Raw genomic sequence first — 24,573 nt, 5'->3', positions numbered from 1 at the left:
GACTATAAGAACTGCCGATATAAAAATAAAACGGCCAGACCTTTCCTAAGTAAACAAAAAAGTCTCTGTTGATTACTGTTACTGCGCTGCTTCTCTTTGAAGGTACAGCAACTTAAATGTAGAATGCACATTGCTTCTTTTTAAAAAAAACAGTGCTTTATATAAGACTTTGACCAGGAGAACTGATTAAAAATTTATCATCTTCGGTTACAACAAAGATGTGCAACACAAGTGCTATTGTTTTAATTGTTTAAAATTCAGATTACAAGATAACGGTAATGCCATTAGAAGGCTTCCCTTTGGCCTAGAAGCTGCAGGTAGGAGCCTGTCGATCCCTTAGTATTAAAGATGAATGATAAGGAAACCTCTTAAATGCCTGTGATGCTGCAGTCTAGCCAATTTAAGATCAGCTGATGCCTTCTAGTGATAATGGCTTGAGGTTTTCAGCTGTATTATGAAGATATCAGCCAGGGCAAATAGTATTTAGAAGAGAAGTATACTTTGAATGGGGAGATGATCCAGAAGTGACAGTAAATTGCATTACTGAGTGATCTATGCGCTCTGCACAGTCTCTTTGCTGGTAAATGCTAGCGGTAAAATGAAAGATGGTTGTTATTAACGTATGAAAGCAGAGGAATCTTAAGTATTATTTGATCTTCCTTTAGGAATCTGAGCTATTTATGAAAGTTGTCTACCAAAAGCACAGCTTAGTTTTACATCTTGATTACCAGACGTAGATGTACTTATGCTTATTTTATCATTACTTAATCATGATTAACTTCACTGTGGATTCCCATACACAGTTATAACTGTGTTTTCTGAAACTTTATTTCTGCAGCTTCCTACCTTGTCACTAATATGTTTTAAAATCTCCCACACAAGATAAGTGTCTGAATTTGATCATAATAACAAACTGTCTGTTCTTGCACAGAATATAGTGCTCTAAGATTGGATCAAAGATCGTATCACTTGCGAAAAATGCAGCAGTGCTTTAAAACACATCTAATTCTTCTGTCTTTTTTTAAATGTAACAACTCTATCCCAATGAAAAGGCTTCTTTAACTGAAGACATCTGTAAAATAACTAGCTGTTCTTAATTCTCACCGTTCAGGGTACCAAGCGTCAAAATCTGAGTTAGTTTTGGTCTTAGCTGTGGATGTGAATCAGCACTGTAATTTTTCAGTGTTGAGGTCTTGCATGTAGTTGTAATTCAAGCTCATAAAATACTAGAAGCTTTGACAGTAGTGAGGTCTGCTTTCTGGAGCTCTTCCCTGTGGGTTTACAGCCAAGGATGGCTTGAGAGTGAGGACAGTTATCTGTGCTGCAGCAGTGATGTTTTATGGCTGGATGCCCAGATTGTCTAGCTTTGCACACAGCTTTATAGTTTGCCTTTGAGGGCTGTGGAGGTGGAAGTCATTTGTAATAAATGGCTATCTGCAGCTTGCTTTTTCTGTGTTTTGAAATGTACATCCATTTAAAAAATAGCAAACTAGATGCACATTTGCGTAGATTTCAGTCAGGAAATTCTATGTTTTAGAAGCTCGCTCATGAGAAATGTTAACAATGGGTTATTGCTTTGTATTAAAAATAGCTAATATTTATCCCTTGGCTGTTCGGGCTTTTTTAGCAGTAAGCTCTGAATTGCTAGAGAATGAGATATTTATTTATTTATTTATTTATTATTTGAGAGAAAAATGGACTTGTCAAATCGATTGGCATCCTCTGTGGTAATTAAGCCCCAGAGAAAAATATGTTTATAGGTCTCAAAATAGTTATCATGCAGCTACCAGCTATAGGCTCATTTAGGAAAAGATAACACCCACCCCCCTTCCACCACAAGGAAAAAAACCACCCTGGGCTGTGAAGTGTTTAGTGTCTGCCCATGGGCGTTTTCCTGAGGCAGATCCATTCTCCCCCCCCCAGCTTCTTGTTACTGGGGTCTATGTGTGTTTTCCCGTGATGACTTTCTGAAGGGATAGTGGGCAGTGCCTTTGTTACGGTCTTGGTCAAGAACAATCTCTTAGAATGGCATATCTGTCTTTTCTTAGATGTGCTGTTTACCTTCCTATTCCTTTTTTCCCTTCCTGTGTTCTGTCTGTATGCTGTCTGCTTGAAGTTTACAGTTTTCTCTCTCGTACTGCATTTGCAAGACTTCCCGATGGGAAGTGGATGAGCTTTTTGTTTTGTTTGAGGCATACAGAGTACTCACAGTGGCTTGGGTGCCATTCTGGGTGGTCATTATGTACACATATCGATTGTTAGTTCAAACTGACTTCTGCCAAGTCTATTTTAAGCTCAGCCAGATATCTGCGTTGTGTCGGTCTGCTTTTCAGTTGTACTCTAGTCTTGGACTCTCAGGTCTTTTAGTTCTTTAGAATTCCGAAATGTTTTCACGGCTGATGCTAGCGACATTGGTGCTGACAATGGAGATGCTTGTTTTTAAACGGTAGCTGGTTAGTGGTAAACAAAAGAGCATCAGCCCAGTGCCTTAACACAAACCATTCTAGAAAAAAGAAGCAGTTCAGTGAGAATGCAAAAAAAAAAAAAAAAAAAAAAAACAACTGTACAGAGGCATAATGTGCTGACTGGCATTTTACTATATTTTCTTACAAGGTCATTAATAGAAGACTATAGAAGGTGGTCTTTAGCATTGCTTGTAATGTTTTTGCTTGGACTCGATGTATGTTCATAATGGCCTTGCCGATGATATTTCATATGATATGTGAAGTTAAAAACTTTACTAGCACTGCAAGCATAGCCTAATGGCATGTATGTAAATCAAGTAAGACTTCACATAGCATATTACCAAAGCCAGTCTGGAGTAGGATTCCTCATTATCCCTCTGCTAACATAATTCTTTCTACCTGTAGGTCTTACTTTCCTCTTCTCTTAATGTTTTTAATCAATTACACAAGCCTACTTAACATAGGAGAATTGCTTCCAATTTTCAGCTTTGAAATGGATGCTCCATTTGAAAGTTTGTCTCTTACTCCCTGGCTGCGTAATGCTGGAGCATGTCCAGAGAAGGGCAACGAAACTGGTGAGGGGTCTGGAGAACAAGTCTGATGAGGAGCGGCTGAGGGAACTGGGGTTGTTTAGCCTGGAGAAAAGGAGGCTGAGGGGAGACCTCATCACTCTCCACAACTACCTGAAAGGAGGTTGTAGCGAGGTGGGGGTCGGTCTCTTCTCCCAAGTAACAAGCGCTAGGATGAGAGGAAATGGCCTCAAGTTGCGCCAGGGGAGGTTTAAATTGGACATGAGGAAAGAGTGGTTAAACATTGGAACAGGCTGCCCAGGGAAGTGGTTGAGTCCCCATCCCTGGAAGTATTTAAAAGACGTGTAGATGGTGGTGCTTAGGGACATGGTTTAGTGGACATGGTGGTGTTGGGTCAACGGTTGGACTCGATGATCTTAGAGGTCTTTTCCAACCTTCATGATTCTATGAAAGATGTTAGATCTCTGCAAATCTAATCATTCTTGTCTCTTTATGGTGTCATGGCTGTAATGCTGTAAGCGCAGTGTTGTACCTCATTCTTGTTTTGTGATGCTGCAAAAAATTGCTGTTAACTAAAAATAACCTATTGGCATAAGAGCGCTGATCACATCTGTTCATAACATACCTCTTCATTTTCCTGCTTATGAAACTATTTGGTTTCTCTGCATAACATTAACTGATATAAACTGTAAAGAGGTATATGTTTATCTTTTTAAGCCTTTTAAAAAATAAATTAATATGGAAAATGCAGCATATTCTGATAAGGAAGGAGAAGAGCCTGGTGGTAGCAATCTAAATGATATTTAATATTTTCTAGTACGATCATAATAAAATAGAGCTGTCTGATCCAGGTGTGGAACTAAATTTGGTCTGTCAGTAATAGAATTGCTGCTATTGAGGAGGAGAATCTCTGTATAAGTAGCACTGTTTCAGGTGAAAGATGTTATTATATGGGACTTACTGGAGCTTGGTGAATGTGTGATTTTTACTATTTCTATTCTTCTAATCAAACTTTTAGAAGTCCTTCACTTTTGAAAAGAACGATCCAAGTTAAGTAAGTCTCATTGGGCGCCAACAGTACATTATCTAGTGATGTCAGTCTTTATACTGTGCTACCACACTTATGTGTAATAATTGAATACAGCAACGGTTGTGTTATTGGATGGATGCTTACATGATGATTTGCTTAAAAAAGACCCTCGACTTTAATTTTTTCCTTGTATTTGTGAAGATGAAATGTTGTTCACAAATTTCTAGGTGAAATATTACAGTGACAACAAAACCCCATGCTTTTGAAGCAAATAACCCAGACTGAGAGATATCATTTATTTTATCTGGATGATACTGCAGCGCTCTGATAGTCCAACTGCACTGAAATTGTGATTCCCTCCCACCCCTGTCCATCCCCCATCCCTCTGTCAGCATCCAGACAAGCAAGAGCTGATCTTTCTGGAATTCTGTCTGCATCTACTGATCAGATAACACACTTTGAGACATTTTGGGTATATTTCTGAGAATATTTGCTCCCCTGGGCATTTCATGGACTAACTGAAGGCATAAAATAGTTATTACTAAGATTGTAATTGACCATAAATTGATTTCCAAAGTGGTGTTTACTGCAGCTGGTTTTCCTGTCCTGGAAGATCATTTATGGCTATTTCCTTTCCCCATCTCTACCCCGACCCTGTCTCTCCTCCCCCCATGGAGACGCTATTCATTTGCTAAGTTGAAAAATGGATGATGGCCCATTCTGATGGTGGCTCTGATACTCTAATTTATTATTGGCAGGAATTGATGTCCAGATGCTTTTACTATGGAAAGTGAAGTGGAGGAACAGAGAGCTTTGAAACTTGATGAACTTAACGGAAATAAGGATTATCTTTTTAGCAATGCAGAGTTAATCTTTTAAACTCTGGTAGATTTGTGGAGGGAAAGGTGCTAGCTTGGACCTTTCTGTTTCCTTAATTTTGGACGATAGAATAAGTCTTTTTCTGAATTTTGTGGATTCAGTTTCCAGCCTAAAGACTGGTACAGAGTAATGTAAGGGTTACTTATCTCACTTGAGTTATGTTGCTATATTAGTTTTCAAAACAGCATTGCAGCTGAAGATGCAGTGGAACAAAACCTAAATTGCTTCAAAATGTATTATCTTTAAGTTGAAAGAAATGATCATGGTGGGCAGTGTTTTGATTTCTGTAGTTAAACACTAAGCATGTATAAAAAGTGTACAAAACAATTAAGTAGATTTTCTTCATTTGTGTTTAAACTTTCACATATTTGCGGTGCACAACTTTTAGTACAGTTTACTAGTCTGTAGTATGTTTTGTCTTCCTTGACTCAGATCAAATTTGGTGTTAACCTCCTGCAGAGAATTCCAGGACCCCTGACATCTTATTGTGACTCTTGATTAGCTCACCAGGGTTCCTGCTAAGAATTCTTCTTTCATGCATTTGATAAATTGAATTCCCTATTCACAGTGCCTTTAAATAGAACGGTATTTGGAAAACTTGAAGACAACGACTTGAATGTTAAATGAGCTCACGCAGCAAATTTAAAAATGCAGAAGGAGGAAATTATGGGTTTGTGTATTATGAAATCTTTTAAAAGAATAAACGTTTTACAAAAACATAAGTCTCCATCTCCATATTCCCTTTAAAATCTATTTCCCTTCTGGTTCTGTTGGCATCTGTTTTCCCTTTTTCATCTTATCTTGCCTTGTTATGTCAGGAGCCGTGCATTCACCTAACTTATGTTTGTATCTGGGAGTTAAGTATAATAAGGTGGTATACGCCCATATAGTGGAACTTCAGCTTTCCAAGGCAGCATATGTGCAGTGTAGAGAGCATCTTGTTCTTTACACCCAGTATACTCTAGCCTAGCTTATGCACACCTCATAGGTACCTTTTGCCATTCACCCACTTTTACTGTGTATCCCCTTACTGTTGCTGGTGATGTTGGCAGGGCTTGTACTGGGGAGTACAGTTTTGAGCTCTACAGCATGAGGAATAGTGTCTTTTTTTTTTTTTCTGATTCTAGTTCTTAAGACACATCCTCCCTGTGAGGCTGCTGTCCTTTAACTCCCTGTCCTGGTTTCGGCTGGGATAGAGTTAATTTTCTTCCTAGTAGCTGGCACAGTGCTGTGTTTTGGATTTAGTATAAGGATAAAGTTGATAACACACCAATGTTTTAGTTGTCGCTAAGCAGTGCTTACACTAGTCAAGGACTTTTCAGCTCCCCATGCTCTACTGACTGAGCAGGCTGGAGGTGCACAAGAAGCTGGGAGGGGGCACGGCCAGGACAGCTGACCCCAACTGGCCAAAGGGACATTCCATACCATGGGACGTCATGCTCAGTACAGAAACTGGGGGAGAGCTGCCTGGGGGGGCCGCTGCTCGGGGACTGGCTGGGCATCGGTCAGCGGATGGTGAGCAATTGCATTGTGCATCACTTGCTTTGTATTTTCATTATTATTTTTTATTATTATATTTCAATTATTAAACTGTTCTTATCTCAACCCACGAGTTTTCTCACTTCTACTCTTCTGATTCTCTCCCCCATCCCACCGGGGCGGGGGGAGTGAGTCAGCGGCTGTGTGGTGCTGGGTTGCCAGCTGAGGTTAAACCACAACACTCCCCCATCCAGGTCTCTCTTCGTGAGCCTCCCGGAGCTGGGGCTGCGGCAGTGTCCTGCACCTCCCCACCGGTTGTGCATTCTGAGGTGACACCTGGAGATCTCGGTAGTGAGATGGCAGGGGCCCACTGCCTATATAGGATGCCATCTTCCTAGAGGCTGGTTTCTGCAGGCTTCTGCCACACATCTGTGAAACAATTTTAATATCGTAGGAAAACTTGGGCTGGAAGGGACCTCAGGAGGTCATCTCAGATAGGCAGGTCTGTATTTAAGTCAAGTGACGTGCATGTCTGGTAACAAGTCTGCTGCTACTCACTTTGTTGCTGGTATGTGGTGTTGTTATTCTTAGACTTGTCTGGTACAGTTTCCCTGCCTGTGGGTAGGAGCAAGGGAAGCGCATATGCGTTTTCCTACTGTGCCTGTAGCAGGAACTATACCTAAAGGAGAGGTATTTCTTCCAGACCTCACCTTCCCGGGCCTTTTTAATCATGCTGGAGCCACTCATGAATGTGGCTATGGCTCCTGTAAGCTGGGTGTCTTTTGTTGCATAAAGGTTTAGCTGTGCTTGCCTGAAAGGTGTGAAGGTATGCTACACAGAAGCAGTGTTCCTAGCTGTCTGTCCTGGCAGTGCGCGTTGTTCCTCCTGACCCTGTTACTGTCGGACAGGTGACGCGCTGACCAGCTCCTCCAGCCTCCGTCCCTGGGAGTGGTCAGCTCTCACAGAGAGCCTGGGGGAAAACATCCTGTGGAGCTGTTGCTCCTGTTCCTATTTCCTGGCCTCCTACTCTGCAGCGTCCCTGTGCAGCTGCCCCAGGAAGCAGTGCTTCTCTGACATGTTCTGCAAGTCCAGCTAAATAATTTGAGCCAGAAATTTGTCCGTAGGTTGCTTCTAGGTCAGTTAATTGGTGATATTTAGTTGAACGATTTGTCAGTGTGGGGCTTTGCCTCTGTTGGCACAGGGCTCTTGTCTTCTAAAGTATTCGCAGAAACCAAAATAGCAAACATAGTATCTGGAGGGAGACAAACATGCTGCACTCTTGGTGAGCTACTGGATTCCAAAGCTGTTTTCCTTTGTGTATTATGTCCCAGGAAGACTGGGGAAGAGCTCTGGACCAGATGCTACATCAACTGCTGGTAAATATCATCAGGCCTGGGAGGGAGGGAGCGCTGTGAAACTAAATCTAGTTATCTGCACTGTTCACAGTCTGTAGCTTAATTTTCCAAGAGAGGAGTCGGTCCATGTTTGCTGGGGGAAGAGAGATGTTGTTCATAGCATGTTTCTTGCTGTTTGTAGCCTGCTTTGAGTGGTGAAAGTAATGCAAGCTTCTTTCTTTGGGTGTCTTCCCCCGCCCCGGTCCTTGCATAGCCTGAGTGGTGCACATGATGGGATACTTGAGGTCTCCTGGGGTGTTGTCAGCAGACTGAGGGAGCAAATTCTGATATGGTTCATGCCTGAAATGTTTACAAGGGTGAGGTTTTGTGTACAGTCTTCTAGCCCATGCCCAGATTTCCCTACTAACTACTTAAGTTGCACCAGAGTGGACCTTGTATATACTTTAATAGGCCTGCACTGTGGAGAGCAACACCTTCATCGAAGAGGTGGCGTACCTATGTGACTGCAGCTTCGCATGCTATAGGATCATCTACACTAGCGTGTTAATTTGGATTGGGAATTTCATCTTTAAGCAAACCTTCTGATTGTCCTCACTTGCTGTGCTTTGATTGAAATCATGGAGTGGTCTTGGAGTGCAACAACTGGATTCCTTTTAAATAAAACTTCACTGGATGATGTACTCCAAAGGTGCAGTTAATGCTTTCCTGCTGCAAGTGAGCATTTGGTACATGGGAGCAGGCTGGAGCTAGTCTGAAGTAATAAAGTCACCTGAAACGGGGATAGTGTGGCTATCAAGTCCTCTGCACCGGCAGTTTTGCTCTGCAAATCCACTCCTGTTGGTCTGCACTGCTTAGTAATGGACATGTAACATACATCTACTGAAACATTCCCATTTGTACTCCAGTACTCTCATTAGTATGCTGTCTGTCTCTGGTAACAATCCAGGAGAAACTGAACAAAAGGAAGTCTGCAGATGGAAAAAAGAAAAAACCCAACAAACCCAAACCCTACAAACATTCACTGGGACTTAGGCAGTGCTCAAATATGGACTCATCAAACTTCTGATGTCTGTCTTACCACTTGTAGTAAATCTGCATCCTTAGTTTATAAAGGCTTTTTCTTCTCTGGGATTTTTCCCCGCTTCTAGTGACTGGTAATCAACTAGTAGAAGCTAAAACAAGGCCAGGTCAGTGTGCTTTTTAAAAATATCTTGAATTGAACAATAACAACTATCTAGTCTGCTTTATTTTTGTACTAATCTAACTTACTTCAGTGGTTGTTTACCTTATGGGTGCATAAAGTAGAGTCACAATAAGTTTAACACTGGGTGAACTGAAAACTTCCAGTGAGAGCCTAGGTCTTGCAGTAAATAGCAGCTGGCACTCTCCTCGAGGTCCTGCCAGTATTTATTGCTCTTTAACCGATAATCCAAAATGGCGTGTTAGAAACACCATGTACTACTGCTGGAGATGCAGCGTTGAGACAAGGTGTGTAAGACCGGTGCTCTTTTTTTCTTCTGATCATGGAATTTCTGTTTTACAGATTGTAAGAGCAGGATTATTAACTTTGTCTCTTGGGCAACCTAAAATCTTCCTGTAGTTTCAGTAAAATATTTTAATTGCGTGTGGTGCTTTTCACATCCCGTTCTCAACTAATGCTGTACTGTTCTTGGGTGTCTTTAAACGGCAGTTACATTCTGTTCCTGCACAAATTTCAGTAGTGAATGAAGTTGTCTGTGCACGTCTTGCACCTTAAGTGTGCTGTGGTTTAAAGGAGGCCTGGAAGGGAGTACATAGGGATCAAGTCTAATCCCTCACAGTTACAGGCAGCAGTGGAGAAAGGTCCACAGAGCAGCATAGACCTGACGATACCTACTAGTACTCTGTAACAAATCAAAGCACACAAAGAAGACTTAAAGCCAAAACTATATTGTACAGTAAAACGGAAGATCAAGGGTGGAATTAGTATTAGTGGTCTGCTTCTGTACAGGAACATTAGTGGAATTTCTAGGTGACTTCAGAAATCAGACTGCTGTTCTGTTAGGTGGTCAGTTTTGTCTTGCATGCTTCAAGATAAGTTGACCAGATACTGGGAGCATCAAAGTACCAGGCCCACAGTTGGTAGCAGTCAGTGATATTTTGATGTTTCAGAGGAAGGGAGGAAGCCCCCGTCAAGGCAAATAATGTATTAAGGAGTGATAAGTGCAGGACGGGCATAATTTGACAGCTAGAAACCCCAAAGCATGGGATTAATAAATTATAAATTGAGGTCAAACAAAACCACTCATCAAGCTTCATTTATGACTCCCTGTAGGAACAAATTTTGCACCCAAACTTTCAAATTACAGGGTTTAGTTTCAAGCTGTGTGATCACACTTATATATGAAACCCGTCCATAAACTTATCTTGTCCACAGTGGCGTAGCTGAGGGCTTCTCCCCCGTTAATTCCCTTTAAAGGATATTGTAGGATTTTACTTTGCGAATGGGTAGAGGCCTTCTGTTTTCAGTCTAATTGTCTTTGTGTCCAGGAATTGGTGCAGCCTTGTATCAGTGTTACTTTTTAATAAAAACAAGTCTTCCTGTCTTTAGGTACATTTCCTCTTTTCTCCCCCAAATGTATATTTATAAATATTTGGTATGTCTTTTAATGTTGGGTTTGGTTGTTTTTTTTTAAAGTCTACAGCGTGGAAGATTTTTCTTTATGCCTAATCCAAATCTCCTCTGTTGGAATTTAAATTCAGTGCTACTTACCACAGCTGAAGTAGAAAGATTTTACTCCATTCTTCTTTACCTCTGTCTTTAACGCCTATTTGAATAAAGGGGTTGCTGTCTCTTTAGATTAAGTGAATCCAGGTCTCAGGTTTTTTCCACAGGCCCATGCTTTTTTGATCTCTGATCCTTCTTGTTGCTGTTTTCTGGACTCTCTTCAGTTGATCTGTATCTCTGTTGCTGTAGATAGTCCCAGACTGGACACAGTACAGTAGCTAATGAATTTCTGACCATTTGTGACATTGTTGCTTTGCCTTTGGATTGAGATCTGCTGTAACAACTCTTTTTTTATCTCCAAAACTGGTGTTTAGCCAGTTGTTCCCTGTGCTGTATTGATATATATGATTATTCCTGTCAAACATGGTACCCTGCACTCTTTCTCACTGAATTGCACTGTACCTTTTTTGTACATCTTGAGTTTACCAGGTTGTTCTGAATACTATCCATCCTTAATTGTTTTGTAGCCCCATGACTTGACGTAATCTGGAAACTTAGTAAGTGCAAAGTGGTTAATAAAAATTTTGCTGCTGGACACGTGGCATACTGCAACAAAAACCCATTGGTTCTCTGCCTTGTTGGAAGGGGAAGTGCTGAGGTTACTTGTTTTCATTTAGCTTATGTTCCCTACCTTGTTCGTAGAAGGAAAAAAAAAAAAGCAACTGTTTTCTTATTACCAAAACTTTGCATGTTGCTTGAAAAGTCAATAAATTACTTCTGTTGCCTCCCTTTCGTCCTTTTCAAAAATATCTGCAACTATGCCATAGGAAAAAAAATCAGACTTTTTTTTTGTTTCCCCCTTACAAATCCTTGTTAGCTGTTACTGATGTTTTTATCCCTTCCCCTTTTAAGTTATATGCACAGTCTTTGCCATTTGCTAGTGTTCTGGAGTGCCATCCATCTTCTGCTGATTCTTTAAGGTAATCTGTAATGACTTAGATACAGTTGTTCTTATGGTAAATTACATCAGGCCCAGCCAGTGGAAAAACATCCGATTTCTCTAGGGACTTTTTAAGCTGTTCTTTTTTTTGCTGGCCTGATTTGCTACCACTCCAAATAGGAAAAATGTTTAGTTCAATCTCCTTTTTTTCCCTGCCAGTTCATGGAAGTTTTCCTCAGAAGTTGGGTCATTCCTTCTTCCCAGATTTGGGGAAAAGGCACTTAAGAAACACATCTTGAGATTCTTGCGTGGAGCTGTGTTCACCAGCCCTTTTGGGCGAGGAAGCCAGAATGAAGCATTTCAGTGGTGGTGGCAGAGATCCTGGGGCAGGAGCAGCTCGGTTGCTGGCTTATTGCTGCCCCTGCCACCAGCTTGGAGCAAAGCCTCCCTGTGTAGGGAAGAGCACCGCGAAATCCCTCTGTGACGCTGTCGTCATCTGCGGGCTCAGCCCCAGTTCAGATGGTTGCTGGCCATCTGTTCCCAGCTGACCTCTTTAGTGAGGGCTAAAGCAGAAAGAAAAGTACTGTCCCTTTAGCCCTCATAGGGTCATCTGTCAATAGTCCCCCTTTCCCACTGAGTATCAAAACTAATGTTTCCTCTTGCTTATTAATGAAGCACTTAAAGGCTGATTTATTGTTACTTTTTATATGTGTGATGCTAATACATTGTTGGCCTTCCTAATTTTTGTCCCCATGTGTTTGTGCTGGTTTTTTTCATATTCCTTCTTATTTATTTGACCTAGTTTTGTGTGCCGCTTTGTTTTTTGAGGTGATTGGAGAGCTTGTAATTAGGGACCAGCTTGACTCTTCTTGATTAATAACTGAGCCTAGATATCAAGGGGAAAAAAGCTGGCACTTTTAAAGTTATACCAGCTCCTTGCCTTCACCGGTATTTACTCTAGAAAGGTCACAGAGAGCTGGGCTGGATAAAGATGAAGCAGGAAACAAAACTAGCAATAGGCAGATGTGGAGTTTAGTTTATCCGTTCTAGTGGTCATGAAAACAAGGACTGCTGATGATATGGTGACCTCTTGCTTTATGTAGTATTTAGTATTTCTCCTATATATTAGGGTATCCGCATTATCGTTTAGATTCTTGGTGATTTCCAAGAAACAATGCCTGCTTCTTCCTATATGACAGTATTTTTCAGTTGTCCTGAATTAATTGCAGTCTGCCTTTCCAGTATTCACTGCTATTTATTTTGTTAATTTTTTCATTCCATTTCATTGTCACCCTTCAAGCCTTCATGATCTTCTCAGCCACTTCTTTCTTACCATTTAGAATCAGATCTTGAAGAACTGCCTAAAAAGTAATTGTCTTCATTTCTATTTGAAACTGCATAATGCTAGATTTTGAGAACTTGGTAGATGGTTACTGTGTGTTTCATGTCTATGCTGCCCAGACCCTCTGTTATCACATGCAACGATGCATGGCTCTGCTAGTTCCTTCCAAAAAAGCCTGCTCAGCATGCTTTGGTAGCCTGCCTTTGGGCGATTATTTGTCAGTTCCTTACAATTCTAGTTTAAAGATTCCCCCCCACCCCTCCCTCATCATCATGGTGAGGAAAAATGTGTGTGTTCAGAAATGCATGATGCCCTGTTGCATGGTGGGGGAAGTCAAAACCAGAGCAATACGTAAGCAATTGTATGCAATTTGTAGTATTTCTGTCAGTAACAGCAACTTTCACAACTATCAAGGGAGGTTTTCCCAGCATAAAGTAGGATGTGAATTTTAAGGTACAAGAGGTATTCCAGAATTAAGGTATGGGAGCTATTCTCTCATTGGGCTAAACCAGGCAAAGACGTCTGTAGACCAAGATTAAGGATGCTATTCTGAAGAGGTATTCCAGGCAGTTTTCCTGTGTAAATACATACATCTTCAGCATCTTAAATATATACAAACAAAATTTGTTAGGCTGCTAGGTTTGGAGCTGTGTCACACGGAGGGACAAGAGAGAGGTCTCTGTTTAGTCCTCAGCTATTGCAGGAACTTCTGAACTATAAAACACTGTATGGGTAATAACCTCGCATGTAATAACACAAATAGACTCTTCTTGAAGTTTGTTTAAGGATACAATATTCCCGAAAGGCGTATTGCAAAATCCTGTTAGAGTGTCACATCAGTGCTAATTCAAAATACCAGCTGTGGCTTCAGATGTGAAAGCAATCCAATGTCTGATACCAACTAGAAAACTGAAGTTCTCGCATAGCTTAAAAAATAAAATCAGCCTAGACTTGCTAATTTTTTAAAGGGATTACTAAGCCTTTCTGCAATAGGCATTGACAGAACATAGCCGTAGTTCTCAAGGTGTTCTGACCATGACCTCCATTTCGTCTTGCTTTCCTATTCGGAGAGAGCTCCTAAGCGTGTGTACTTTAAAGATAACCTTGGTTTAGGTTTGGATTTAATAAGCTTGTTGCAATCTTTAAAGAGAACACTTGATTCTGTATTAAAACTCTTTGCTCTCTGCTCATAAAAATCCCCCATGATTTTGATACATCAGATCCATATGTATGAAGAAGGCAAACTCCTACAAGTATATTCTAAGACACTTCTGGTTTAAATCATATGACCTTTGTATTCATAATTTTTTTAGCATTTTTTCCTGTAATAAAGATTAAATTGTCGCTCAGGAAGTAAAACTGCAACACATGCCTTTGACAACGTAATCAAACTTTATATAGCAATGTTTTTATTGTTTTCCTTTGTTTTGCTCTTAGATGACTAATTTCTGCCTAGAAGTGACAGCAAGAGTTGGCATCTGAGAGGCCACTTGGAGCTCTATTTCTATTTTAAGCATGTTTAAAGCACATGTATTCACAAGTGTCATTATGTAAATCAGTTTTGAAAATTGAACTCCATTAAAAATTACAGTATCATTTTCTAGTTAATCTGAGGCTATTTTAATCTCAGAAATGAAAAAAAAAAACCAAAACCAAAACCAACAAACCAAACAGGTTTCCGCTAGGAGTGGCACTTCTGCCTCTTATGTTGTAATTGATACAATAATATGGTAATAAAAATATATTGTATTTTTAATGGAGCAAAATGTTTGCTCTTCTTTGATTTGGAAAATCCTCTCACATGGTGTATTACCTGCGTAAGGGAGGGAATAACATGTAACAGTGCTTGGGATACGTCAAAACAGAACCACCTTTAGAGGACAGAAAGGCTGGAAATAGAGAAGTCCATAGTGGAGTCCAGTCTGAGTACCGAGACTTTGGCAGTGATGAAAGGAACTTGGTATAAAAAAAAAAAAGCCCTAACAAGAAAGCTGGGAAGTATGTACTTTAATAGTTTATTTAAACTCTGCAAATTAAGTCAAGTGGTGGTGGTGTGTTTTGGTTGTTTGTTTGTTTGTTTTAATACTGCACTGACTCTTAAAAGGGATTTAAATGTAATTGTGGTGTTCTGGAATTGCTGTCATGTCATGGGTTTTCTTAAGTACTAGCAAGAGGAAACCAAAAAGTTTCTCATTTCGCACTGACTTGTTTCATTCACCAGCTTTAAAAAACAAAAAAGGCTGGAACTTCTCTTGGCAGTAGTCGGACAGTTTGGGAGAGTTCGCTTGAAGACAGAGGCTTTGTAGAGTGTGATGTGACTTGAGTAGGGAGCACTAAAAATGAAGGGACTGGATGTTGTTACTTTGTAGTTACTGAAGTCCTGGGGACTTCTGTTCTTCTCCGGAGCTGACAGGAATAAAGTCAAATCTGTTATGGTTTCAACTCAGTTTCTTTTGGTAATGTAAGTCATCACTTTTTGCAAAGTCCTAGAACAATCCATTTAAAACTACAATTTTAAGTACCCTTTTCTTAAGTGCAATGTTAAGTATGTGATGCAAATACTCACCTGCAACGCTTAAGAGCAAATGTCTCTCAAACATTGCTTTACAGTGCAATATTTGGAAGGTGTCCCTTTGAAATTGGCATAAAGTTGAGCAGTCATGCAGGTGATGAATCTTTGGTTGTGACAGAAAGTGATTCAAGTATTTAAAATACAGATATCTAATGCCACTCTAGATGTCCTGACCTCCAGTTGTGCACCAGGCACTTCCAGATGTGCCTGACCTCCAGCTGCTATTGCAGGCTCTGGGTCTTGCCGTATCTGTCACTTCTGTAAATAGTTTGAGCGCTGTAAGGTGTCTAAAGGGCTCTAACGCCTATGTTTAGACCTCTGAATTGCTTACTGTAATGTTTATTGTTTTGGGTAACACAAGGAAAGGGAAACTGCTTTTGGTTTAGTCTGGAGCACTGTGCAGGACCTCTGTAAGCATTAAAGCATCTACGGTGGCCAAAATCAGTATTTTTGGGCAAGTGAAAAAGTCAAAAACCCAGAACACCCTTCAACAGCCAAAATCTCAAAAGATTGACTACAATATTCCTTTTTTTTATAAAAAGGGAAACTATGTAAGAATGTGCAAATTTGTTGAAAAGAAAAGAAACAGTTAAAAGGCAAAATGTTTCATGGGGAGTGTTTGAAGACACCATGTTTAAAATCTGAAGAGCATCAGCTTCTCCTTTAGGTAAAGAGCAGCTGCCGCCCCCCCCCCCCCCCCCCCCCCAACGTGTTGTGATAAAACAATTGAGCAAATAATATTATAACTAAAAAAAAAAGGAGGGGGGCTGTAGGCTTTGGCAAGTTAAATGTAAAGCAATAATAAGTTAGGCTAAAAGTGATCTCGATGAATAATTGGAAGACATCGAATCTAATAATAATAATAATAATAGTACTGGTTTCAGCCCATCAGAAACAGAGTATTCTCAGAAGATCTGTAAAGCTGATAAATGATCAGGACCTAAAGAGCTGTCAAGGAAGATAAAACAGAGAAGTAAATGAATTCTTTGCATTGGTATTTATTTGGAAGGGTGTTGGGGAGGTTCATTGTATAACCGTTTATTACAGTGATGGACAAAGAAAGCGTAGATGGCGAGGTTTCAAATAGGTTTTCTTCTTGATTTGAGACAACTTACGTTAAATTTTAACCAAGATGCTACTGGAACAGTCTTGTATTCATGCAAATTCTTCAGCTAGAATTTATAGGATGAACACAAAATACAATGATTCATCTGGGCCTTAGTTTACGACTCCTTGAGAACAAAATTAATGCATATGCGAAATGAATACGGTATGTGTTTGATCAAAAAAAGAAAAATAGTTGGAAAATAATGTACTCGCTCATGATCTTTAAGGTATATTGTGAATCATAGCTGTCGAAAGCCAGCAGAACTTGCATTAATTACCTGGGTTCTGTTTGGTTTTGGGGTTTTTTTTTTTCAGTTTTAAACTCAGTTTCCATAGAATGTGCTGTTATTAAGTAGTACTTTGGAGTGATTGTGGAAAGAGGTTCCAAATAAAGCTTCCAAATAAAACCTATTCTTTCTGAATTTTCATTGTCTACTATTTCATTTGTCATTGGTTTCAACTTCGGAACAGTTGTTTTTTAAAGCTTTTATTACAGTATTAGAAGCAGCCTTTTTTAAACATAAGATGTAGAAAGTTAGCAATATAAGTATGGATTATTTACTTTCCTAGATAAACTTCATCTTATTGAAAAGCTCTTCCCAACCTTTATTCTTACCAGGGAGAAAGAACAAGAAACACAAGAAGAGGAACATTTGATGGAAGAAAAGAAAAAGAAAAAGCAGGAAGAAAAGAAAAAGAAGGAAGGTGCTCAGAAAAAGGTTTGTTCATGTTACTGTTTCAAACGATATATTCACTTTTACGTGTAACGTACAGATACTGATTCTGCAGCCTTTACTTCTGTGAATAATTCTGACACAAGCGAGCAGTCCTGTCGACTTTGAGTGAGGCTGTGGTCAGAAAATCTCTGCAAAAGCAGTTGTGACAGTTCATTAGCACTCCCCAAGCTGCTTACCATCCCCTGATGTTAAGTTACTGCTCCCACAGCTGTGTCACGTGAATGTTCCTCATCAATGTCAATGCAAAGTTAAGTGGATTAGTGTCAACTGATACTGAAGTGACTGTGGATTCCGAGGCCATTGCGCATTTTCTGTGGTGTGCATTCTCCTGCCTCATTTTCTGGATTACAGAGTTTTAATCTTAAACGGCCCTTAGGATGTGGATGGGAATTGATCACTGTCTTTTTCAGTACAAAAATTAGGCATCATAAAAAAAAAAAAAAAAGTGGGTAGATTCCAAACATAAAAAAAAGACGTGTCTTCACAAAATGTGCAGTTAACCTGTGTAAGCTAATAGTACGTATGGATTCAAAGGGATACTGGACAAATTCACGGAAGTTAATTCTGTTGAGTGTTAAAAAGTTCGTAAACGTACTGTTTGGTTCAGGAAGCCTCTGAACCTCGGGTGACAGAAGGCTGGGTGGGTAGATGGGGGTACTGTCATATTGCTTGCCATGTTTTATACTGTCTCTTTGGTATCTGCTTTTGGCTTTAGTTAGACAAGGGCAGCCATTCTTATATTCCTAATACATGCAGTTAAAGTAACGTTCTCCAATCCTTGACTGGAACTAATGCCTGATTTATGTAAGCAGTTTCTGCAAAAAGCTAGGCCTGCAGCCCTATAATTATTAGGTACCATTTTGAATATTGACAAGTAGTTGATTTGTTTTGTTCTTTTCTTCTTTCAGGCTGCTGAACAAAAAACCAAAGGTAAATTCACATTTATTCTTTATGAGCCATTTGATATTTTTGTAAGTTTGTATAAAAAAATGTGCTTGTACTTTTTATTCTTTGCGTCTTTTTAATGGAGAGAGTACTATCTTACTAGGATAGTTCTGTTAAAGTTTTGTTGGAGGAGCTGACTATATGTTGGAATTCTCAGCATAAGCTTTTTCTTTGCTTATCTTGCTGGGTATTGTACGGCACCTTTTTGACAAGAATACATGGATTAAACAACATATGTAATCTTTTTCGTCTAATGTCAAGACAGATGTATTTTTCCATTTAGTTGTTAGTAGTTATTTATCCATTTCAAAGACAACTAATTGCCACCAAAAAGGGCAAATCTCTCCCCCTGCATGCACGATTCAACTCAACTTTAGTGATGAAACTCAATTCATGGAACTTAGGAGAAAGCTACTTCCCCCACCGCCTTTTTTTCCTTCTGTGTGGGTTTTCTGCTTGATAAGTGAATTGAATTGGTTTGCGGCATGGTCCAGGAAGCAGCAGAGATAAGCAAGGCATTCTCCTTTTTGAGGCAGTAAACTCCTAGGTGCCCTAGGAGAAATGTTAATGAAGCTATGGCCTTAAAAAAGGTGAGGAGGAGGGTCGAGGTGATGCCCCTCTTCTGCAGCTGTTGGCTTACAGTTATTTCAGCTAGTCTGTCCTTCGATTTACATGGCACCACACAGAACTCAGGGCTGCGGAATGGTTCTGAACGAGTTAATATGCACTGTTATTTATTGCTGGGTAATTAGGTGACAGACAGGCAAGTAGAGCTTCCCAGATTCCCAAAGACTGGGAATTAAAGAAGAGCCAAGCCTAACATATGGGGTTGACAAAACAACTTATGTTTCAAACACTTTTTATGTATTTATACAGCAGAAATTAAGTATTGCTTCAGTGATACTGAATTCAGAAAAATAAAGTGTAAACTACATGATGAAGAAACTGTAACAAGTAATTTATTGAAACTCTGTCCTTTTCTTTCCAAATTTTTCTTACGTGGAAAGTGTGAAATCAGAAAATTTTAGTCTGAATTCTGTTGCATCTGCCCTGTAAGATCTCATGTAGTTTTTAATAGTGGATTTTGCTTTCAGGAGAAGAAGGTAGCAGAAGTAGCTAAGCCCCTTGAAATCTTAAGTACGTGAAAAAATTTGGAATTAAGATACATCAGAGCAATTTCTATCTAAATGGGATATTTCTGTTTCCACAGTATTACATGTTTTTTTCTCTGTATCAGCGCATTTCTGTGTGAAAAGGTTTCACTGTTCTATGATGTATTATAATGACTTTTTAATATCATAATTCAATGGCAGATGTTTTTGCTGTCAAAGTAACTAAGTTCATTTTCACGTGATAATACAGTGGCTCTTCATTTCTGTTAATATTGAAACACAGTGCCTTCTGCTTTCCTCTGTGGGATATTATTATTTCTGTCTTTGTTGTGACAGCTTTGTTTTTAATTGCTTGAAAATGCCAAGTTTAGGTTTTTAAAAGTAGCATGATAATAACTCCAGTTTTTCAGGTGCGCTTGTGAGTTTGTTTCTTTCAAATTTAGGGACTGTGTTTCTCCATCTGTTTGATTATTTTTTTTTTTTTTTTTTTGGTCCATTATCTTTGTATTTAAGCGTCCTATGCTACTGCTATAAAATATGAATTGGGAAGAAGACAACAGTAAATAAAGGTAGTTATGTTAAAGGTTAAGCAGTTCTGGCTTTTATTGTTTTAGCTATCAGAAGCAGTAATGCACCTTTTTGTAGTTAGGCTTCATTGGAAAGAGTTGACCTGGCCTGTAGAGAAGCCAAACCTCTCCTGTTCACGTTCAGTGCAAGGGATAGTGGTTATTGACAGTCATATGGATGACCCTTCTTTTAATTTCCTTTGGTGGGCAACTACTAGTTGCTTTTAAGGTTGATGTGTGGGAATGTTTTATTTCCACTTTATGATACTGTTCCCTTACATTTATCTTTAGGAGGAATGTACAGAAGCTTATGATAGGTAGCAGGAATTTCTTAAAATATGGAAAATATTAATTCTAAATTAATGAGAGGAAAAAATTGGCTGAACTTTTTTCATAGAATAGTCAAAATTGACTGTGAGCTTTAATGCAGTACTGCACCAAGTATTTTATTTTGATACATTTTCAGGGTTGAGTGACAAATGCTACTAGAACTAAAAGGCAACACAGGGATTATCATTGAATTGAGTTCATTTATTTAATATCTGGGACACAGCAATTAAATTCATTGTAAAGACAGGATGACTCAGTAAAACTGGGTGAATTGACTGCAGCAGGTACTGCATGCGGATGTACGGGATGTATTAAATCAAAGATTAAAACCAGGCTGGAACTGAACCTTTTGCAGAATGTTACTATAGCCACATTTTGGTAGGTAAGATCTCTATAAATGTGACTTAATATAGGTGCTTGTGGTAACTTAGAAAAAAAATTCCTTCATTTTATATATGTGTCATTCAGTTCTGCAGCTGAGTTGCTATAGCAATAAGCGATGCTTACAGTTTGGGTCATATTGGAGAAAAATAAATTGTACAACTGGAGATGGGATATGGAAGGATTTCTCAGTTTCTGTTTTTCAGCTGATTGGAGACAATATGTTTATACTGTTTCTTATTTGCTCTCAGCTGTATTTTTGAAGAAGGCACTTTCTTGAAGTAGCTAGGGTGGGACAAATGGTGGGATTTGGTAAGCAGTAGGAAAGGTTAGCTCTTTCGGTTGGCTTATTCTGCACTAGAAACCTATGCTGTCATCAAGGCGCCTTTTAATTTTTTTAATTAATATTAAGATTTTCATTTTTTTCTCTAGCGCAATGGAAAATATGAAGATACCATCCTATCTAATAAATAACTCGTATGCATTGTATGTGTAGCTATAATTCACTGTAAGATGATACTGGCCGTCGCATGTTCAGTCGCTGGTGAGGCCTCAGGAAAGAGAAACTAGTACGGAGGAAAGAGGTTTCCTGTGGGTGTGTGTATATGGCGTGTTGTCAGTTAAATACTGCTCTGAGGCCTCAGACAGAGCTGAATGTTTCCATTTGTGATGTGGAGCACAAAACCCTTCCAAAATAAACATGTATTTCCACCAATAGAGGAAAGGTATGTGGCTGCTTCTGAAGTTACTGGTCCAGGGGTAGGAAGTGCTCCCTTACACAGCTCTTGTGTCTCTTCAAACAACTTAAATCATTTTTTCTGTTTAAACAAGGATGCAACTCTTAAGTCTTCTCTACGTAACGGCTTCTTCAGTTTCTAATTTTTTTCTGCAGCATTGTTTAAGAGTATTTTTGTTAGGCTGAATCTTTTATAAATATACTGTTGACAACAATTGTAGGGAATGTGCGAAAGGAAAAAAGATTCAAAGAGCTGATAAGTAGCTGAAATGTTTCTCAATTACTTGAAAACAAATGAAAGTAGTCTTCCTGTTCAGCTGGAGAGGAGCGCTGCAGAATGAGATGAGGTGGGAAATGAACATGTTTTTATTGCGCGCTGTGCATTGTACTTCCACGTTACTGTTCTTTTATGGTAATTTTTTTGAGAACAGGACTATTGAGCACAGCCTATTAGTGTTTATTTTAAATGTGTAAACTCTTGCCAGTTTATATGCACTTGATAAAGAAACTTTGCCTATAAAGGCTTTTGTAATGAAAACATTCAGCTGTAACTACCAGTAAGAGTTTTGTACTGTATGGTAAATAGTTGCTAGTATGGTAAATGGCTGTTATTAATAACTACAGGGGACTTTTAAGAGAGCTATGCTTGTGATAAATACCATGAGGTCCAATGCATTTTGCTGCCTGCTTTTCTTCTAGCCATCTTGCTGCAGGTTTAGTCAGCACACAGGTGATCAGTTCCTTGACTGCTTTACTCCCATCCCAGCTGAATTCCATGCACTTTGTCTAAAAGGAAGTTAAAGTGCTGGTATAAAATAGCTTAAGTGGTTTGTTACTCAAACATCCACCACGGTAATTGAAAGGCAAAGTGTCTATCCAATTCTCCAGCATTATCTACAGTGAAGGTAAGTGTTAAATCTGCAAACACAGAAGTAAAGAGAATTAAGTATATACCATTTTTAGTCTAACATAGAAAATATTTAGGTAAATATTTGATTAGAAATGTTAGTCTGGAAAATATTTTCTTCCCTTTAGTCTAAAGCAGAGATGGCCAGTCTCTGCCTCTTTGAACTTCATGATCCTTGTAGGTCTGTCTTTAGCATGTTCATGGCATGGGACCAGGAAGAGAGATGTGGGCTTTCCAAGGGGGAAATGGAAACTTCAGCTCACTGCTTATGGGATGAAGCAGGACTGCAGAAGCTGGAATAGCTGTCATAATCCTGGGATTCAGCAGCCTGTCCAGCACTGCCTATCTTCTGTGAAAGTGGTACGATGGATCCTGAGCTGAGCATCGTTCCCTTCCGCTTGTGGTCTGTTTCTGGAGCTTTCCCCGCCCCCAGGCTGTCTGTGCTGTGTGTCTTGGGACTCTTCACTGTATGGTGATTTTAATATGCAACTTGCAGAGTCAGGAAGGTTGTCTGCAGACCGAGAGATTATTCTACCAAGGTAGATGCTTTAATATGTTTTCTTTTGGGGGACCTAAAGGAACAGAAAGCATTTAACAGTACATGGTTGCTTGATAAACCATTTGTGGTGTTGCAAATGTTGGCATACTTTCTCCAGATTCTTTTAAAATTTGCATAGCATTTTTTATACTACAAGCAGTACTACGTATTTTATCTGGAGGAACGTGGTCAACTGTGTTATAAATGGGAGTTAAAAGGAAAAAAGAGTGGAACGAGATCTGAGATCCCATCCCTTGCTCTGGCATTTCTATTTGGATGACAGAAGTAGTGGCATACCTTTCTTCAAAGCCAGGTATTTTCATTTCCAAATCAGACATGTAGATTGTTGCATAGTTTTAAATTGATTCTTTACTTACCCTGCCCAAATGGGCTGTTATAATGTTCTCTGCTTGTACTCGTTTGGATGTGAATTACCTTCCTGTAACCTACACTCACTTCTGCTCATACAGAACTGCAGTTTTGTGTACATTGATAATGGGCTCTTTCTGGCTGTCATAGATGTTACTAATGTTTAATGGTAGTTCCGTAGGAAATAAGGAAGTCTAAACTTTTTAGAGAATCTCATTAGTATTTTAAGTAGAATTATGACAGTGTGTAACACAATCAGTCTTCAAAAAAAAAAAAAGTTTTGAGTTTTTCTAGTTTGTGTCATATTATTGTAGGAACCAGCAGAGCTTTTTACATAAGACTAGGAAATGTGTTTCAGCCTACAAATCAGGTATGATTTACAACAGACTTACAACCTCTGACTCATTTGAGTATTTATAGCTTATGCTTGAGTATCTGGCTCTGCCATCTTGTTAGTTAAGTGCTGTGTTTGTACTGAACTGCTGAACGTTGTAGTGACAAAATGTGCCATAAATCATCATTGCAGGAGGAGGGGGAGTGCTGTAATAAGTTCTTCAATTAGATCTTAATATGCAGTCATTTGATAACCTAGTGATAACCTATTGCCATACATTAAAGCTTTATAACATAAAATGTTTTCTTTTTGATAAACGTTATCATGGTGGTGTTTTGCTGTTATAAGTATCTTTAAACAAACATGGATTTGTTCTTCTTATAACTGAGATACTGCTTCTCTGATAGAAAACTAATTACGATTTTACAATCTGCAAAGAACAGATTATGAAGATAATTCATAGAGTCCCTGCCATAATACTGGGTGAAAAGGAATAGAAAATACAAAAAGATTAGAGCGGACAGGAGGAGAAATTTGCATATTCAAGGAGACAAAGCAAGAAGAATGAGCTGGGAGGCTTGGAGTTAACTAGCACAGAAAAAAACTTTGGTTTCCTACTTATTGTTTCAGGTGGGATGGCTGTGACAAGCCGTCCTGAGTTTCTGGTGGCAGTAGTTCGGTGCTATTTAATATGCTTTTTGCTCTCACAAGTGTAAGCAACATTATCAGTATCTTACTTCAAATCAACATTGCCATTATGAAGTGAAGGAGAAGAATTTAACATTAGCAGGTAAGTGTATGGATAATCTTTACTAAACTACAAGCTATATTTGGCTTTGCGAGCACTTTCTGTGTTGGTCTTGCTGGTTTGCTAGTCAAAGGTGTCCAACTAGAGATTAGTCATGGAATTGAGAATTGGTGTCTTTTTGCAGGAGAGAGGGTTTGTCAAGGCTTGACACCCTGAGCCCTGCAACCATGGATTGACAGTTCTGGTCTTCTGTAGCTCTTGTGAAGCTGTAGAGTTTTTAGCTTTCAAATAAACATTCTTTTCAGACAATGAGGCACCAAAGCAATTAGTACAGGTTTTTGGCAAAAATATTTATCTCTTAAAGAAAAACAAACACAAAACTCCAGGGTTATTTGAAAATAAAACAGAAAGCATGAGCTATATTCTTCCTAATGTGCTGCTGTCCTGAGCTGGATTTATGGGAC

The 24,573-nt window shown here is 39.2% G+C and overlaps 1 protein-coding gene across 10 annotated transcripts in view; it reads left to right on the top strand.

The window, feature by feature from the left end:
- Positions 1 to 24,573, top strand: part of TNRC6C (trinucleotide repeat containing adaptor 6C) — a 116,944-nt gene that overhangs the window by 4,696 nt on the left and 87,675 nt on the right. For all 10 annotated transcript variants that reach the window (XM_076353550.1, XM_076353558.1, XM_076353554.1 and 7 more), the window contains exons 2-3: positions 17,026 to 17,125; positions 18,052 to 18,073. In XM_076353550.1, coding sequence (XP_076209665.1) covers positions 17,063 to 17,125; positions 18,052 to 18,073 — 85 coding nt within the window. In that variant the 5' untranslated portion in view covers positions 17,026 to 17,062. The remainder of the gene's footprint in view (positions 1 to 17,025; positions 17,126 to 18,051; positions 18,074 to 24,573) is intronic.

The sequence above is a fragment of the Aptenodytes patagonicus genome, chromosome 16, assembly GCF_965638725.1.
Source record: "Aptenodytes patagonicus chromosome 16, bAptPat1.pri.cur, whole genome shotgun sequence".
In the NCBI taxonomy this organism is placed as follows: Eukaryota; Metazoa; Chordata; class Aves; order Sphenisciformes; family Spheniscidae; genus Aptenodytes; species Aptenodytes patagonicus.
This window is presented reverse-complemented; position numbering and strand designations above follow the sequence as displayed.